At 47.8% G+C, this 18792-nt stretch overlaps 1 protein-coding gene across 1 annotated transcript; it reads right to left on the bottom strand.

Moving 5' to 3' along the window:
• Nucleotides 1–1300: 1300 nt before the first annotated feature.
• LOC8027419 (atlastin-2) lies at nucleotides 1301–18642 on the bottom strand. Its single transcript, XM_040207678.3, has 10 exons — nucleotides 18307–18642; nucleotides 13736–13956; nucleotides 12534–12663; nucleotides 7255–7467; nucleotides 6084–6467; nucleotides 5926–5982; nucleotides 5798–5869; nucleotides 4322–4471; nucleotides 3505–3786; nucleotides 1301–1642 (listed from the first exon to the last, which is right to left on the bottom strand). The coding sequence occupies exons 2-10, from the start codon at nucleotides 13945–13947 to the stop codon at nucleotides 1529–1531; spliced, it is 1614 nt and encodes a 537-aa protein (XP_040063612.1). The 5' UTR covers nucleotides 13948–13956; nucleotides 18307–18642; the 3' UTR covers nucleotides 1301–1528.
• Nucleotides 18643–18792: the final 150 nt, after the last annotated feature.

Genomic DNA, 18792 nt, shown 5'->3' on the forward strand with positions numbered 1-18792 from the left:
CATTGTACCGTTCGCGAACAAATGTATTTCTGTAAGTATCTGTATCTGTTTTCCGGAATACTTTTTCTCCGTTTTTGCAGAAGTATCTCAGGGATATCCCATTGCATAAAAGACAAAGGTATCTCAGTATCTGCATTTTAGGCCATAAAACACATGTATCTCAGTATTTGTATTCCCAAATACTTTTTAGAGTATCCCTGCCCAGCCCTGCCCTAAACTAACTTTCTGATTTTCCAATCCCCAGTTCTTTACCACAAATGTATGACTAACTGGTGCATTTGTTTCAAAAAAATACCCAAGTAAAAAGAGAAGTTGTACAGTCTAACCTTGTTATAAGAGACCTTGATTTTGACCAAAATTTTGGTCTGTTGTAAAAGGAGTATGTTGTATGCAGATATGAAGTTGAGTCAATGGTACATAGAGGAAAACTAACCAAACTACATAAATCAGTATGTTATACCCAAATGTCTGTTGCGACCAGGTCTGTTGTAATGAGCTTAGACTGTATTGTTTCATCCTGGAAATCCTGTAACAGTTTTCCACCAGGTGGTGACAGTTATTTCTAAACTGGTGATTTAGAAGAAAGGTCTATTGCACCCACTCTGCATTAGGCAACAAAAAGACGGTGCCCACGAGATAACTGGAAAAAGGAGCATCAATGCTTTTGAGCAAAGCTTCTTTAGTGGCTCTATACTCGTATTCACCTCAAGAACCATAGTAAAAAAAGAGCCAGTCTGCTTGTAAAGCGTTACTACACTCCGTTTCACCTCGTGTCCCATCGTGGCGGACACCATGTGCCACCCTTGCCAATCCAGCTCCGTGAATGCAGTAAGCGATACGCTCTGTGCATCACTGCGCCCCTTTCCAAGGTCACGTAACACTCTCGCAAACTTGGATCGGCTCTAATGGCTTGTAGCATCCCTTGTGGCCAGACTCAAGGTGAAATGCAGTGCATTTTAGATGGCTATACTTTGGTTTATCGAAACATTCGCAGTTCAAACGCCAAAAGCATTGTTTCCTCTCTCAACCACCAAATCTTGAAGGCACAACTTCACACAGCATGAAACGGTCCACAAAACCTTTTTTTCTCGATGTGATGAGTGGCCTGCCTCTTCTGCACCAAATGCATCCATTTGCTTCCCCCCCCCCCCCTTTTCAACCAGTGAGGTGCGCACTCGACTCGTCATCGCGCACTCTCTGCGTTGCCATTTGATCGGCGAGGCACTCCTTACGTTCCGACGCACCAAAGACGCATTTTGGGACATTTGCTCGCCATGTAGTGTCCAGTGAAGCCGCCGGGTGCAAAAAGAGGAGCAGCGTTTATTCTCCAGAGGGTACAAACAATCCGGAGGAGGGGAAGAAGGGGGAGTGAGCAAAACAAAGGGGGCCATCCCTGACGGGTATGTACACGCAGCCTTCTGTACACTCCTCTCCTGTACACGCCGCGGCGCGCTCGGCGGGAAGGGCTCCCCTCCGCCGGGCGCATCTCCGCGGCCCGAGGCACTTGGGTGACGGAGTGGGGACACCCCTAGTTGGCCTTGAGCCTCCCGTTGGAGGCACGGGTGCCCTCCCCCGCGCCCCCCGTCAGGTGGGGGGGCAGCACCCGGTCCTGCATCACCCGTTTGTACAGGGGCTTGAGCAGCTGCAAGGAGGGGACAAACAAGACGGGTCAAGATATGAGACGCCGGGCAAAAGCATAAAGTCACCTTGGCACAAATGAAGGAATCACACTGCTTTTTCGCAAAACATCACAATATAACCATGTGTAATCGCAAAGCAGAAATAAAGACTATTTCCCAACATGCAGCCACATACAGCGGCCACGGGAACTACGGCGCAACATCTTCGTGGGGTGTGCTGTGGTGAACTAGTAACTCTAAAACTGTCTCCTCAGAAGTTGTATAAATCTTGTCATATGTAAGCACGAATAAATCTGTCAAAATGCGCCTTTTATTATGTTCAGTAGGGAACATTTTTTTTACTGATTATGCCACATCTTACACTGCTGGTTGCTTATATGCAGAGAAATAAAGTCCTGTTATAGTTCCCGTGACCGCCGTACGAAGCTGAAGGATGGGAAACAGTCTGTTTTCATGCTTTGCGATTACCGTACACGACGGAATAGCAATATTCCGTGGCAAAGCGACATTTTTCTTTTCTGACTTGTGCTAAGATCATCGAAACAAAAGTAAAGCGTAGATTTTGCAACAATAAATTCGTTACTCTGCCCATATAAGCATTGCTTTAGCTTCTCTGAGCCACGTATCAGTGTGTGACTATGAGTCAGATACTCCCCAGTATTTTTATTACTATTATTATTGAAGTCTCAAGGCTTCAGAACTGTTTCACAAGCAACAATGCCGAGAAGGGCAAGAGCCCCTCAGCTGCCAATCAAAGCAGGCATCTGTTCTTCGAGACCAAAAAGTTTCAGAACCCACGCCCTACATATTTTTTTTAAGTGCCCCTATGCGTCGAGATGTGCACGATCTGCTTGTCGTAAAATACCACGCATGCGCCCGTATTGTAAAGGCCCGTTCACACTCTTGCGACTTCTTAAAACTGGGTTCCTTAAAACGAGAGGACACACTGGTGCCATCTAGTGGGTAGCAGTGTAAACTTGGCGGTCCGGCATATTTTTTATTTCTCTCGCACATTATCCTTCCTTTCTTGGCTCAAAAAACTTTTGTGAACTTTATAAACAATCCTTTCTTATAGGCATTACGCACATTTGACCTCGGAAATACCGCAAAACCTTCACTCTTGTGAAATGCAGTTCGAGGGTCACTGCATAGATGGCGCCAGCGTGCTAGTGTGTTCTCTCGTCTCGTCTCTCTCGGTCATACTCGGTTGCAAGAGTGTGAACGGGCCTTAGCAAGCACCCAATAGCTACTTTTGAAACATTTCAAATAGTATAGGCAAAGGCCCACCCCAGCAAATGTACGAGCTCACCGAGGTATTCGATGTGCTCCTCCATGTCAAACGCTTCTCTAAGATGTTAATGCACAGCAGCGAAGCACCAAGCGCTTGCGTCAGTGCAAAGTTGCAAAACTTGATCCGTGAGCACAGACTACAAAGCAGGATTAATGAGGGCGATGCACCTACTTTAGAAGTTAAACAACTTCTGCCAGACCCCCGGATCAAACAAAGACCTGTCGGATCAAACAAAGACCTGTCGGATCAAACAAAGACCTGTCGGATCAAACAAAGACCTACCCACCATCGGCCCCTCCTGCTTTTCTTCTCTCTGACTGAATGCAATCATCCCCATTTTCTCACAATTACCTCCAATTTTTGTAAAGGCACTTGCTCAATATTTTACGGACATCACACGAAGGCTCTGTAACCAGTCATACTTTCCAACTGTATGTATCTGCACACCCCACAGCCCTTGCAGTGCTAGCACACACTTTTCAACTGTACGTAACAGCGAGCCCCCAGCTCCCGTTGTGCCGCCACACGCTTTCCAACCGTCTGCATCGGAAGAGCTCTCGACCAGGTACTCACGTTTCCCCAGACGAGGTTGGCGACAGTGTCGATGTGGGCCCCCACTTCGCGCATGTCCCCGGAGTAGCGCACGTAGCCCCAGAGGCAGAGCACCACCAGGCACAGGCCCATGAGCAGGTTGCAGAAGTTGGCGAAGGAGTAGAGGCCCAGCAGGGCCAGCAGGCCCGACACGAAGTAGAAGCACAGCACCATGGCAAACAGGGTGGCCGGAGTGCGCGCCGCCGCAAAGATGTTCTTGCCCTCGTTGTGCTTGGCGAAGTTGGCAAAGCACCCGTCAATCTCCTGCGGCGGTGTAAGAGGACGATCACCGAAGGTCCGCTTAAGGCTGGTGCGCTCACTTGCGTCTGCTTACGACCGTGTGCAATTAGAACCTTTCAAGATCTCTCGCGACGGCACCGACACCGTCCACCCAGAAGCCATTTAAAACTTTCAATTCCCATGTATTTCCTTTTTTTTTTTTTTTTTTTTTCTTCTCATTGTTTTTTTATTGTTGGCTCGAAAAAGCTTCCGACAACGTTATGAATGACCATGTCTCGTAGGTAGTAAGAACCGCATTCCCGACGGTGTATTCATACGACGGAGTTTCTCCACGAGGGAAGGGTCGAACGTCGTTGAGTCTGGAGACCACGTGCGCCGATCTCTTTGGGTCACGGGGAGCCGCGGAAAATTTGCGACAGGCCTACAGAACACTCATCGGACACTACCGCTTTTGTGACAATATTTGTTGCCACTCGGCACCCCTTTCGACGCATGGGCATCGCAGGACGGTAGACGCACAGGTCGAAGACGCGTCTCAGGTGCCGCGCCCCGCACCCACCTCGGTGAGCCTCTCGAGGTACTGCTGGGAGAACTCCGCGCCGCCCATCTTGCGGGTGGCCACAAACAGCTCCCTGGCTGACTCCCGCAACCGCAGGTGGTGGCTCTCCAGCTGGTGCGGGCTCATGTACGGCTGCTCCCCTCCGCACAGCTGCACACGAGACGGGAAGGCCACAGTGAGCACCCCTCTCTACCCGAGTCACTCTTCTTGCCCTGGGTCGCTGGCCTTAATTGGCGGTTGGCCAAATGGGTGGCGCAAGCTGAGACCCAGTTCCAATAACTACCATCGATGCACCGGATTGCCGCAAAGTGTAGCGCAGCAGTGGGTTGCTGCTGGCATAGAGAAAGGGGCGATTTTCTTTTTCGTGGCACAAGTGCGCTGTCAAATATCCATAGAAGCTGGTCACGAAAAAATGGAAACAAAAAACGGTGGACATTACGTACGCGCCCTCGGGTTGATTTGATTATTTTCAGAGCACAGCTCTTAGGCGCCAATTTCTGGCTTGAGCGGCGTCGCCGTCGGCGTAATTGCGCGTCGCATTATGGGACGTTTCCTATATGATCACATGACATCACCGCGAATTGCATTATGGGTAAATTTCCCCGCTACATTTAGCAGAAAAAATTCCCTGCTAATTTTGGCGGCAAAAATTCCCTGCTAGATTTAGCGGAAAAATGTTCCCACTATACTTAGTGGAAAATTTCCCCTACTATATTTAGCGGAAAGAATTTCCTGCTAAATTTAGTGGAAAATATTTCCTGCTAAATTTAGTGCAAAAAATTCCCCGCTAAATTTAGAGGACAAATTTCCACGCTAAATTTAGCAGAAAAAATTCCCCGATAAATTTAGCGAGGAATTATTTCCTCTAAATTTAGCGGGAAATTTATGAAAAATTTCCCGCTAAATGGGAGGGGAGCAGGAGAAGAGGGGAGGGTACGGATGAGGAGGAGGGGCATACCCTCCTCTCCGTAACTTCCCCTCCTCCTTCTCAAGAGCTGCTCTCTAAATCGGTGTTACAGGAAATTGTAAACGCTTTTCATTTTTAAGTTCTTTGTAAGATAGCTTGCTCATGTTTGATGCACATACATAAAAATTCGTTGAATAGGAACCCTTCCGAGTTCAAGCGTGACTAACGACAATCAATTAGATCAATACCGCTCGTCTTTCCGTCGACAATGCAGCGGACTCTTTACTGGTCTGGATAACCAACCAAAGGATGCAGTAACCTAGTGTTGCCACAACATTCTCGGCAACCGAAATATATCTCCTTTAATTGTACTCCCGTTATGTGCGCATTCCCAACCCCAGTCAAGCTACCCACACTTAACATAATGCTAAATAGGCTGTAGCCCATTAACATACCACGTGTCCTGTGCTCTCAATTGCTGCTTTGAATCACAGTTGAAGTCGACCTCAACAGACAAACTGACTATAAGACAAGGGCATGCATAAGGACACAAGGCATATAGCTCTCACCTGTTCCATGCCAGTGTTGTACTTGTCCTTGGCTGTGGCTACGGCAGCGAGGTTGTTGGCTTCGGCCGTGGCCTGCAGGGAGGACGTCCCCTCAGTCCCCGCCCTCTCCCGGCACCCTCCTGACTCACCTCGAGCATCGACTTGGGTTCCGGTAGCTCATCCCCCTTGAAGATGTTCACGTACACCTGCAAACGGGACACGTTGGAAAGACTCCTACCGACGCCGAGCTTCTCTCGCGAAACCCAGCATCCTCTGTTAAACGCTCGAGCATCGATGCACTGCCCACCTGGAAGTACTCCAGCAGCTCCCTGCAGGTGACCTTGAGGCCGTTGATTTCCTTCACCAGCAGACGGTCCGGCGCCAGCACGCTGGGCACCAGGCTGCGCAGCTGCTCCTTGAAGGCCTCCTCGATGTCGGCCAGCCGCCCGTCAAAGGCCGGTGCGGTAGCCACCTTAAGGCCCGGGTGGGGCATGAGGAAGCAGCCGATCTCCGAGAAGCAGGAGCGGATGTGCTTGCGCAGCTGTTGTAGCTCCTGGTGCTGGCGCTCTGAGATGAGCAGGCGGCGTTCCAGGATCGTCTGGCCCCCCTCGGCCCCGTAGGGGCAGTCGTACGGGTAGCTCCAGTCCCGCACCAGGAACAGCAGCTTCTGGAAAGGCTTCTCCGTCATGTCCTGCAGGGTCGGCGAGAGCAAGGTCAGGTGAGGATCCCGGTTACAGTCCGTTGCAACAAACACTTGCATTTGCTTATGGCCGAGCGCCAATTGTGATCTCTCACAAACTTCTATTTCTTTTCGCGTATCACTCTTTTCTTGTTGGCTCGAAAAACTTCTTAAAAGCGTTATAAACAACCATTTCTCACAAAAAATCTGTACATTTGTTCTCGCAAATAGCGCACAAACTTCGTTCTAGCGAAAAGCAGTCCCGGGGCAACCTCGTAGATGGCACCAACAGCATGTTCTCTTGATGTAAGAGACCGTAAGAACACGGTTGTAAGCAGACGGAAGTGTGTGAACTGGCTTTCAGAAGGTGAAGAGAAGGCCCTCTTTGCTCTGCTAATGTGGAAAGGGTGGAGGTCCCTGTGGAAAGATCTTTCCAGCTACTCTTAGTGTGAGGCGGACTATAGTTTATGAAAAACAAACGAGGATTCCACTTACAATTTTTACGAAAGAGTGCCGACAAGTGAACACACTTAAACAAACCAAGAAACAGGGATTCCATGTTTCGTTCTCAAGAGACAAACGAAGATTCCAGTTTGTCCACAAGAAACAAAGCAGGATTCCGGTTTGTAAGCAAAGAACAGACAAAGATTGCGGTTTGTTCGCAAAAAAAAACAAAAAAAAACAAGTTCCTAGAAAACAAGCAAGAATTCTGATTTGTTTGTAAGACGCAAACAAAAATTCCAATTTGTAAAAAAAAAAAAAGACAATTGAAGATTTTAGGACGGTGGCGCCGCCGCACCTGCTGTGCCAGGCGGCCGTACTCGGTGAAGAGCTGGAGGTGCTGCAGGTCGTCCTCCTGGATGTTCTGGGACAGGTTGTACACCTGCACCGAGCTGGTCATGGTGCTCAGGGCAAAGATGGTGGCGCAGTCCTTCACCGTGGACTCGCAGTCAAAGGCCCCCTGCGTGTCCATGAACAGCACCGCCAGCTGCTGGCCGTCCGACGTCGTCACCTGCGCCCAAAGATGCTGCTTCGTCTATCCGTACGTTCGTCCTTCGGTCCACTGCCGAGTTTACAGGGTGTTTCCGAGCGCTACTCGAGCGTAAAAGAATTCATATAATTAAACTAATCAACAGAGCGCAATGAAACATTTCACAAGCATGTATCTATACTCTGTTTACTTTATGTTTTACCGCAGCGAGGGCTAGAAGCGAGAGTTCATAGCACTGGCAGCTGCTCTTGCCGCCGATATGTGCCCTAGAGCAAAGAGCTCGCACTTCTAGCCTTTCCTGCGGTACATCACAAGGTGAAATGGGGTATAGGTGGTGCATTTATCATGCTTAAATCTGACAAGTATATGTTTTAGGAAAAAGAAATGAAGCCCAAAAAGTCCCATTAATTTCTACGGACAGGAAAGATGGTAAAAGCTGCCCGATTTGCACTGCTACTCGCATATGGCAGAGCATAAAACAAAAACGTTCAGCCTTTCCACTCTCGTGAAGAAGGAAGACCAGCGGAGCTCTACTCAATACACTGTGTGCTTCTTTGTCGTCGTCTGTTTTTCGCGCTGTTTCCTACGATGAATTCCCACCAACGCACCCAACTATCCATTGTTCTATTATAGCTGGAAAGGTCCGCCATCTACGAGCGACGGCAGAAACCATACTGATTGTGTGCTTGCCGCCGTCGCTTATAGATGACGGTAGCTGTCCAGGTCGGTTTGCGTCGACATACCGGAGACGATCCTGGGGAACCTAGCCCTTAACAGCTCTGCTGTAAAACGTGAAAGCAGGATTGTTTATAGGTTGACATTTTTTTCCTGGAACCCACACTCATAAAATGTGAGTATGATGAATGCACCACCTAAAAACACCTTTGTGAAAAGTTACAATGCACTCAGTTCGTTGAATTATTTAAAAAATCTTTTGTACGCCCGAATAACGCTCGGAAACACCCCGCAGATATCGCGCTCCGAACAAGTCTTTAGGCCTAACGCCACTCTTCATTCTCACAACTCCTTCGCATGATGTGCATCCTCCCATCCACATGCAAACACACATTCTATTTCCCTGACATTTCCATCATCCCCGTTTTCCTATAGTCATGGCCTTCCCTAGCACCATGTTCCCTAAAGCCCTCCCTACGCGTCTTGTCACGATCTCGCGCTGCTTAGACCGTTGCAGTTCATACATATGTACTCGAGGCGGTTGAACCCCTGTCAGCTTTTACATACTGTAGTACGTGTAGTGGTTTAACACCGTTTAATACTGAGATTACATAGGATTGTTGGAGGTTACATTGCAATGCTCCGCTTACACCGCGGGAGGCCTGTCCCAGCATGCCTCTCGGTAGTCGATGTTCCTTCGGCTGCTTGGAGTTGAGGAGTTCAAACACAAACTGAAACTAGACACTACAGTACGGGGGTCTCAAACTCATTCGAGTGTGAGGGCCAGATAGCCTCTCCCCGAAAGAATGAGGGCCAAGGGCAAGAGGGGGGCAATATTCTGCTATTTTGAGACAAAAGCTAAACAAACAGCAGTCGTGTTTCACGTTGCAAAGCAGCCGACTGTCCCAGCCACGCCAGATATATTAGTAAAGGAACCTTGCGATTTCTACTTTTTGTAAAGCTAATTGTTTTGCCCCCTTCAGCTTTTATTTGCATACACGAGTACTTTGGGCCCACACCTGGGGTTATAAAAAGATTTAAGACACCACCTCAATACAGTACTGGCAGCATCCAATAGAATGAGAGCAAGCACTCCGTCCTTGCCCTGTTGCACAATTCACTAGGCTCAACAGACATGGGCGAAGTATCTCTTCATATGCTGTTTTTGCTTTTCTGACATCTAGAGGCACGAGCTCATAGCTTTGATCTTCGGACGTTGCTACAGCAGAGCAAGAATTTGTTCAGCTATGGTGCCTCCATGAGAAAATAACTCACATCTGTATACACCCTAGTAGTGGTATTGCCATTCCAGTGGATTTACTTAAGAAAGGGCCGAGAAGCAAATATTTAGACGAAGCAATACTTCATAGAAGACAAAACAGAATAATGATAAATTTCAGAACAGAGCAGAGCTCCTTTTGGAGCGGGAATGAATCGACGATATAAAAATATTATTTGTAGCGCTTGTGGTAAATGAGACATGGGAGCGGGGGCTCGCAGCTACGGAATGCTTGTGGGCCGCGTGTTTGAGACCCCTACTGTAGGAGAATGTTTCTTCTTACGGTAAAAAGATTACCTAAATGGCAGAGCAAAGCGTAATACAGTTCTTGTACAGTATAGGCATTTAACGAACTAGTATAGTGTGGACAAGCTTTCTTGTGAACAGCATTATTTAGAAAGCGCATTAAAAAGAAAAAAATAAAGTGTGTGCACACCCAAAGCTCGCTGATTAGGCAGTTTTAGAACAGCGCACGCTAAAGCTTTCCATACGCAAAGAAATTGCATGCGCATGCAAAGAGCCTCCGCTCCTCTAAGGAGGATTCGTGATGAGAAATTGGCTAAAGTCAAGATGAGCACAATTAAAGAATGGCGGCTCACAGGACCACGGCTGCGGATGCTTTGGCGGCGGCGTTTTCACCACAGGACGACATTGCACTCGGTTCGGAAGACCCAGTAAGGTGGGCAACGACCTCCGGCAACTTGATGCTTGCGACGCGCACACATTTCTCAACGAAGGTCCGGTGTGGCTCTCTTGCCGGGATGACGCAAGCGGACACGGCCGGTCGACCGCTCCCGTCACACTCCCATTTTCAAACAAATCTAGAATGTTACTCTAGACCAAGCAACTTGTTTTTTTTATTTTGTTTCAAGTTAGAGCATTTCGTGCATGAAATAAAAATTGCTACTGTATCTTGGTGGCATTGACAGCGCGAGACGCTAGAGCTTTAGCGTCGCGGCAAAGAAACGCTCTTCTAAAACTCTCTTGCATAGCAAGTGTTAATGCAAGCGCTAAAGTTAGCGCTAGAGCGTGCACCAAAATTGCATACTTTATTCTAAAACTCCCAATTTAGCGCGCCCTAGGAGCAGAAAACGTCAGCATACCCCTAGGATGCGGGTGACATCAGATCACATAATGCGACCCCCAGAAGCAACTCAAATCTACTCGAGCAAGAAGTATGGCTCGACAATCTCACTTTCTCAAGCAAAAAAGCGCCGAAAAAATACAGGGACACAGACGAAGGGAAACAGGACAAGGCGCACTCTCAACTGATGTTTATTGAAAAATTCACACGTTATATAGCCACACACACACACACACACAAAAAAAATCTTTTCTTTTCTATCTACTCAGCCCGCGTTTCAAAAATATAAACTCATTTGTAGATAAGGATACCGACGTGTCACTTATACAATTCTTGTCTCTGGTCCTAATTGCATACGCCTCGTGTAATTCCCGCGACACTTTATCTTTGTATCTAGCCAAAATCTTGGTGTCATTAAGGCCGGGGTGCAAGAGCATCTATTGCAATGAATTGCAAGGTGCCCCGAAGGCGTCGTTCTTGTAGAGGCAGCGTGCTCTCGGGTGCGATCATTAATGCACCTGCCCGTCTGGCCCACGTATGTCATCCCACACGTCATGGGGATTTCATAGACGACGCCAGTGGCACATTCAACGTACTTATTTCGATGTTTGGTAGTGCAGGGATCTGAAGATGGCTGTGGTGAATTGATCTGGCGACAAAGTCGCGCCATCTTATTGGGTGCTGAAAAAGCTACCGGTACATTGTAGCGCTGGGCTACCTTTTTCAGATTGTGCGTTACATTGTGCATATATGGAATGACAAGAGGCCTCATGGTCGGTCTATCGCTGTTTGATTTCCGATTACCTTTAATCTTTTTGATTAAGCTTTCTGCCACTTCAACCAAAGCTTTGGTTGAAGTGGCAGAAAGCTTAATCAAAAGTGTCATTGAAGGTCGGGGTGCAAGAGCAATAGATGCTCTTGCACCCCGGCCTTCAATGACACCAAGATTTTGGCTAGATACAAAGATAAAGTGTCGCGGGAATTACACGAGGCGTATGCAATTAGGACCAGAGACAAGAATTGTATATGTGACACGTTGGTATCCTTATCTACAAATGAGTTTGAATTTTTGAAACGCGGGCTGAGTAGATAGAAAAGAAAAGATTTTTTTTGTGTGTGTGTGTGTGTGTGGCTATATAACGTGTGAATTTTTCAATAAACATCAGTTGAGAGTGCGCCTTGTCCTGTTTCCCTTCGTCTGTGTCCCTGTATTTTTTCGGCGCTTTTTTGCTTGCAATGAACCAACTGGCCCAAATCTCCATCTCACTTTCTCCTTCCGTAACAGGAGTCTGAAACTGGAAGCTGTTAGCCGCCCGTCATATAACACACGGTGTTAGAAAAAGTTGCTCTTTTGCCATACTAGCGTGGTATATCAGTGGTAACACAGAATGTAATGTACTAGTATGGTGAAACTGTGTACACACATGGAGACCGGATGGCGCGATGCGGCCCGGTGTTGTGCAAACTAAGCGCAAGATCGCTCCCTGGATGTCTTACTTGTGGCTGCCATCCTTCACGGTTTCGGTGTAAATGCGACTTTCTCAGAGCCCGTTGGAGTGTGAGACGCAGTAGACGGAGGATGCGAAAAACGGAACAATTGAAGCGCGGCAGCGCCGAGCAGAGCCATGCTATCGGCTCACGGCAAAAAAGAACCAAACATTCGGAACTACTTCGACACGTCGCGGTAAAGGAGCCTGCTTTAATTCTTTCTCCGATTTTGTTTCGCTCTCTTTCTCTCGGGATGCTCGAAGCACGCCCGTTTTACGGAGCAGAGCACCGCTGGTACGTCCAAACTTGTGGTGTTTTACCCCCACCGTGAGTAACAAAGGAACTAGAGGAAGAGGTTCGGCTGGCATGGCGCACAATTAGCGGGGAGACGAGCACTGCATCAGCGTTTGGCTGGCAATCCGCCTGTACACTTCCACTGCAGGCACCTAACCGGATATGCCAGACGTAAAACACATTCTGCGTTCGAGAACCTTGCTTTACGGGTTCTTTTCAGGCGTTTGCAGGTGACCTCCTCCAACATGGGCGCCATTTTGGCAGTACCTGAAAGACTTCATCCCAGATGAGGATGCCCGTCGTGTCCCGCTCGCAACCGCCCCGCCAGGAGAAGCCCTGCAAGGGGGCGTCGGGGTCTCCGACCCAATCGTTGGGATTGTCCAAGTTACGCATGTACCTGCGCCGTAACGGGGACACCGGTGAACAAAGAGGAGACCAGCAAACAACGGCGAGATGAAGTGAGCAGACAATTACTCGGGGTCTGCTCGTTGCCCAGGTTATTAGCGCATTGTTGAAGGCCAGTTTGCACATTTGCACCCAAGTGTGCCAAAGAGCACAAAAAAAAAACCCCAAAAAACAAAAAAAATGTTAGGAGAAGTCACCTCGAGGGAATTTCGCTAAATTGCATCTCTTTGCAAATCAATTTAGTGTTGATACAAACCGATATGGTTCGATCCACCAAATCTCTAGTATGTGCAGGTATAGGTATCACATGTTTCTGTGCTTCGGTTGCTGCGAACACTGGAAACAATATAAAATATTACTGACGCAATGTTTTTTGTTTTGTTTTTTTAAATTTCATTGAGCATCCAAAATGTGTTCTTGTTAGATTACTTTTCTTCCTCTTTGTACCGTAACTGCCACATCCCATGCACAAGCCCTCTTCGATTATGTGGGAATTAATTTGAAAATGTAACAAATTGAATCGTGCGGTATTATACTGTGTCGCAATCAGTCATCAATGGCTCACGACGAGACAACACGCTCGATTCATCTGCCGAGTAGGCCTCGAACGCCTCTGATCTGCGCATATTTGCCAATTTTTCCCCCATCACTCTTGCCAGTGGGTTCCAAATATTTCTGACAACGTTACAAGCGACCCTTGCTAAAAGGCAGCGCAGAAATGCTACAGAGCCTTCAGTCTATATAGTGGGTGGCAGGTTAAGAGATCAGGGAAAGCCCCTCTCACCTCTTTCCACTTTAGCAGAACAAAGGCTGGAGAGGAGGTGACCTAGCTCCTCTCCTGCGTTTGCTCTGCTAAAGTGTAAAGAGGTGCAAGGAGCTTCACCTAAACTCTTAACTGTCACCGACTATAGTCATGCACGGATCAGATGGGTTCCAGGGATACTCAACAGGAGGCGCCAGTGTCTTTCGGCATGCCCCTCTCTCTCTAGGCATGGCCCGTTCACAACTTCGAGGCACCTCAAACGAGGAAGGAGAGCAGACGAGAAGCGGGCCTAGGGACGCACCTGAGGAAGAAGTCGAGGAGGAAGGACTTCCCCTTGCGGAAGGCCCCCGCCACCGACACAACCACCACGTGCTTGTCCTTGACCTCATCCGCCAGGAGGATCCTGGAGAGGGCCTCCTTGTCCAACTCAAAGGTGTGATCGTCCTTGGTCGTCAGGATCTGCACGGGACGCCCCTGGGGCCTCTCCATCCTCTCCACCCTTTCCACCTGCATCCTGTCTTCCTGCACACCAGGGGAGACACGTGCCAAACGTTCGTCAACACACATGCCCTGCACGTACGCTTGCGCCGGCAGCGTGTATTCACGACCCTTGCGGCTGGAATGGGTTCAAAAACACGGGCCGCCAATTGCAAACAGCCGCCTGTTTCGTTGTGGAACATGTTTGCTACAGCCTGTTGAGGGTTTAAGATAGGGCACGCCCCTCCCAACCACAAAGCTATCCGCTCCACATGATTGGTGGTTTGGTTACTCTTAACTCACTTCCTTTCCAGCATTCTCTCTACTAAAGTAGGAGGAGTAAAGGACTTTGTGGCAGGAGCTTGTCATATTTTTAACCTGCAACAGACTACGGGTGCAGCTCACAAATGTCCGCAGTGCCGACAGAGGCACCGGTCGGCAATCCTGGTACAGCGGAGCTCTTGGTTGCAACGGGAAGTCGTGCGTACAAGCTTATTTCGGAAGCCACGCTCACAAGGCTGCCTTTTTCGGCACTGCGGGTGTTTGCGAGATGGATCATAAATTGGTGTATTTTGTACACCACACCAATGTATCGTGCAGTTGCCCCACTGTGCTAAGCTTTTGACAATTAGTGTAATCTGTAATACATCCGGACCTTCCCCGTAAAGACATGGTGGTAAATTATAAAGGATCAGCACTGTCAGTAAAATGCAACAGAGGTACGATACTAAAAGATTATTTGTTAAACAAATCACACTGAAGTAGGAGCCATGCAGGAACTTTTAGAAGGTCCAACTGACAGACACAGGCTTTTCCACGAGTGATGCCGGCCGTCAGTGATGCACACAGGTTAGGGCGCAGACGAGAAACGGATTCGTGTACGTTTTCAGTCGTGGTGAAAAGCTTTTTCCAAATTTCGTCGATGCTTTGGCCGCTCGACGCGCATTGGCAAGGCTAAGCAGCGTACACTATGCAGCAGCTAATGTGAACACAACTGTGACGCTTTTTCGTGCTCAGAACAGGACACTTGAAAGTACCAAACATTACTACTTCAGTTCAAGCGCCCCCAAGGAGCACTTTTGATTCTGCTAGTCAAGATTTTAACCTCTAATCTTAAAAAAAGAAAAAAAAAAAGATGGTTATTGTTTGTTCTCTGTTGTTGAACTCTGTTCTTATCTATCCAAATTACCTCAAAACTGTAAGATAACCACCGTGTCAGTGACACCAAAGCACAACATTTCTCCATTATGTTCACCGAGGGCTCAGTTACCTCCAACATTGGCACAGAACCGTACAAGCAGACGGTCAACGAGATACAAAAAAAAGGTCTCTTCAGTGGCACATATATCATGCATCCAGTTTGACAGTCAAGGCATCCAAAGAACAAGGCACGAAATATAGTGCCAAATTGGGTTGCTACCAACAGGTGAAGAAAAGTATTAAGGTGGGCTGGTTGGATAGGCATTTCAGAAATAAAAAGTGCGAAGGTCTAGTACACACTGACGGAACAAGCGCTAACTCACAATTGTCGTTTTAATATTCACACAGAAGACGAGAAAGAGGTAGCGTTTCTCTCTCGTCTTTCTTTTTGGCATGAAAAAATTCCCAATATGAAATCGCCTTGATGGGAAGGGGAGGTTATGTTGAAATAACTGAGAAATAACAAAAAAGGAAGAGGAGGACATCTTAGTATGTAAAAAAAAAAAAACTGAGAAATAGCAGAAGGAAAGAAAGATGAAATTGCTGACAGTTAACCAATGAAACAACCTCATGTAGGAAAGTTAAGGTTGTTTCATTGGTTTACTGTCAGCAACCTTAACTTTCCTACTTGAGGTTGCTTCATTGGTTTACTGTCAGTAACTTCCTCTTTCTTTCTTTCTGCTATTTCTCAACTCTTTTTTAACGTAACAGGCTCCTCTTACTTTTTTTGTTATTTCTCAGTTCTTTCAACGTAACTTTCTCTTCACATCAAGGCAATTTCATTCTGGGATTTTTTTCATGCCGAAAAGAAAGATGAGAGAGAAACGCTACCTCTTTCTCGTCTTCTGTGTGAATATTAAAAAGACAGTTGGGAGTCAGCGCTTGTTCCGTCAGTGTGTACTAGACTTTTTCCTTATTTATTTCTAAAAAAACAAAGAGGTGATTTGTGTTTAAGGCAAGACTACAGTATGAAAAGAAAGAAGTTGAGTATGATGACTGAACCACCTAAACCTAGCTTCGTTGCAAGTTACCACGCTTTGCTCCACTCGTTCTCTCACCTATTTTACGGACTGCCGGCTCCTCGAAGCAATGAATGCATTTTGTTTTACATGTTGCACGCACCACTGCCAAAGGGTAGAAGGCCTCTCTCCTGTCAGCAAGTGCACTCAACCTAGTAAAATTTTGCAATTAAAAAAAAAAAAAAAGTGTAGAGAATATTGTGGCTTTGAAGATGCTGCATTCTGAAAAGCAGCCACTGGGCCCAATATAAGTGCCGCATCCGAGTATCTTATCCAGACAAAAAAGTTCTTGAAGCTAAACCCTCCACGCTTTTACGTTTGGGTGCAATCCAAGCACGTTGGCAACGACGAATATCTATGGCATAAACAATCGGCACTAGATTGTTTGGCTGCTTGTTTGGGCTGCCAGATAAGGCAGTCAACGCTGCTAGCTCTTCACCGATCGCTTCCGCAACTGTCGGCACCACGGAAAGACTAATGCACATTTCATGTTTCCGAACATTTCGGATTCGTTCTGGACTAAAGGCCAGTCAAAAAATTGTTTCATGGGACCTTTCGTGTTTGCACCACCTGCAATAGCACTTCCGTCTCTTAAATCTAGCACACCATACTTCTACAGTGCCAGCAGTCTAGAAAACGGAATGGAAGTCATCGCTGCGACAACAAAGCTTGCTCGGGCGCTGCCAAGACATTTTGTTCGTGGAAGCTGCAGATCTTTCAATGCACAAATTTAACATTATCGAACATGTTTACATGCTCCAGTGCGAATAAGTTAGAATAACTGTCAAAAGCAGTATTAAGGTGGCAAGATAATGTTCTACAAGTTCTTCAGCTTCTCAGCCAATGGGAGAAAAGACAGCCAGGCATTCCCAAAACATGCGGATAAGGGGACCTGGGGGATCGGCGGTCAAGCCTGTTAACGCACCACACCTCGGAGTATGAGGGGCAAAGACTCGCACCGCAGAAACCAGGGATCCCGAATTTAGTCCCCACCCCTAGTTGTTTTGATTCGGACGAGCATTGTATCAGCATGCGGTAAAATATCACCGCCGCACATTAAGAATCCCGGGCTAGCGGCGGTACTGGACTGCCTAGATTTCGTGTTGAAGAGCAAGGGCACAATATACCCGTTGGGGTCGAATAACTTCCAGCCATGTAAACAAACACACGACATAAGCATTTTATACCAACATCATCGAACCTGTCTGCACACTCCATCATGCAGACGAAGTAACCGCCAAAACAGTCATAAGGAGCAGCCAGTAGCATTATTGAGCATTCCAAACTCCTCGGCCAATAGGTGAAACAGTTAAGCGTCCGTTCGCACATCGTACAAAAGGCATATGGTGTTCGGTGCGGACACAATGACAGACTTGCACGAAGCATGTTTGGTTCATACACGTGTAGGCTTCCAACATGTCTACAGACGGTTACTGCAGGACTTGTGTGACAGCTAGGATCGTCATTCCAAAGAAGAATTTCCGACATTGTCTGGAGACTGTCTTTTGTATCATGTATCGGCAGTGCGACGCTTTAGGGGGCGTCAGAAACGAGGCACAGTCCGACATCTGGTACCACGCGCAATTTCTACACAAGACGCGTAACACTAACCTGCTTTCGCGGGCTCGCCGACGCATTAGCGATCTGCTAGACGGGTCGTGCTCGGAAAAAAACATCGCAACTCGTACACTCACACCCACCCGCGACACTAATTCATTCGTTACACCGGCGCGCCGCTGCCCAAAACAACGCACGAACGGCGCAAGCGTGCAATGTGTTCGAATTGGGGCTACCTTGACCTTCGAACAGGAGGGACGCCACCTCGGACTTTAAAAACGAAAATTTCGCGTTTCATTCATGCGTGGGTTCTTCCCAATATGTCGTCCGGAGCACGCAGACCGCCACTTTCCTCGATGGCGCGACGTAGTTCAGGGTCGAGCGAAGCGTCCTTTGGAAGAGGTCAATTCCTTAGGTGCTTCAAAGCACCACAAAATACCCGGGGAGCGTTTATTTTGGGGGGATGATGCGGACGGGTAACCTACAACCGACGCTTCCGCGGCGGGCCCCATCGTCTCATTAGCCGTCATTTTTTTTTTTATCCTTTGCTTTCTTTTTTTACGTAATCGAAAGGCGAGAGAAGCAAGGAAAGCGGAGACAGTCCCGAAGTCGTACTTACGTCTTGGGCGATAGCGCGCTCGCACGATCGGTGCTCCCTTTCAGATCCTCATCACCTCGACTCGGCGTTGATCGTATCGGCGTACATGCGCTCGGTGTTGGAACCACCAGCCGTGGAACCAGCAGGTCTCAATGAGCGCGCCCGACCAACGTCCGAACACACAGACGCGGCACCAACCCGCACAAACACTGACTTTCCCTACGTGTCAGGTCAGCCAGCCAGGTAGCAACACCAGCTACCACTGAAGGGAGGAGGGAAGGGGACAAGACTTGCGACCTCCTCTCCTTTTCTTCATTCGTTGCTTCCCCTCATTGCATTTAATGCGCGCTTTTTTTTATTGTGCGTCTTTTTTTTTTTACGTTGTAGTGGTACGAGCATCAGGTTGTAACGCAAACGACGAGGAAGAGCATTTAAAAATAATTGCTCGCGATAGAAACGCCCAAAACTTGTGGCGATTAGCGAGCAAAGATAATAAGCGTTGTAAAC

This window comes from Ixodes scapularis, unplaced genomic scaffold (assembly GCF_016920785.2).
Source record: "Ixodes scapularis isolate PalLabHiFi unplaced genomic scaffold, ASM1692078v2 PGA_scaffold4__175_contigs__length_147842914, whole genome shotgun sequence".
Taxonomy (NCBI): domain Eukaryota; kingdom Metazoa; phylum Arthropoda; class Arachnida; order Ixodida; family Ixodidae; genus Ixodes; species Ixodes scapularis.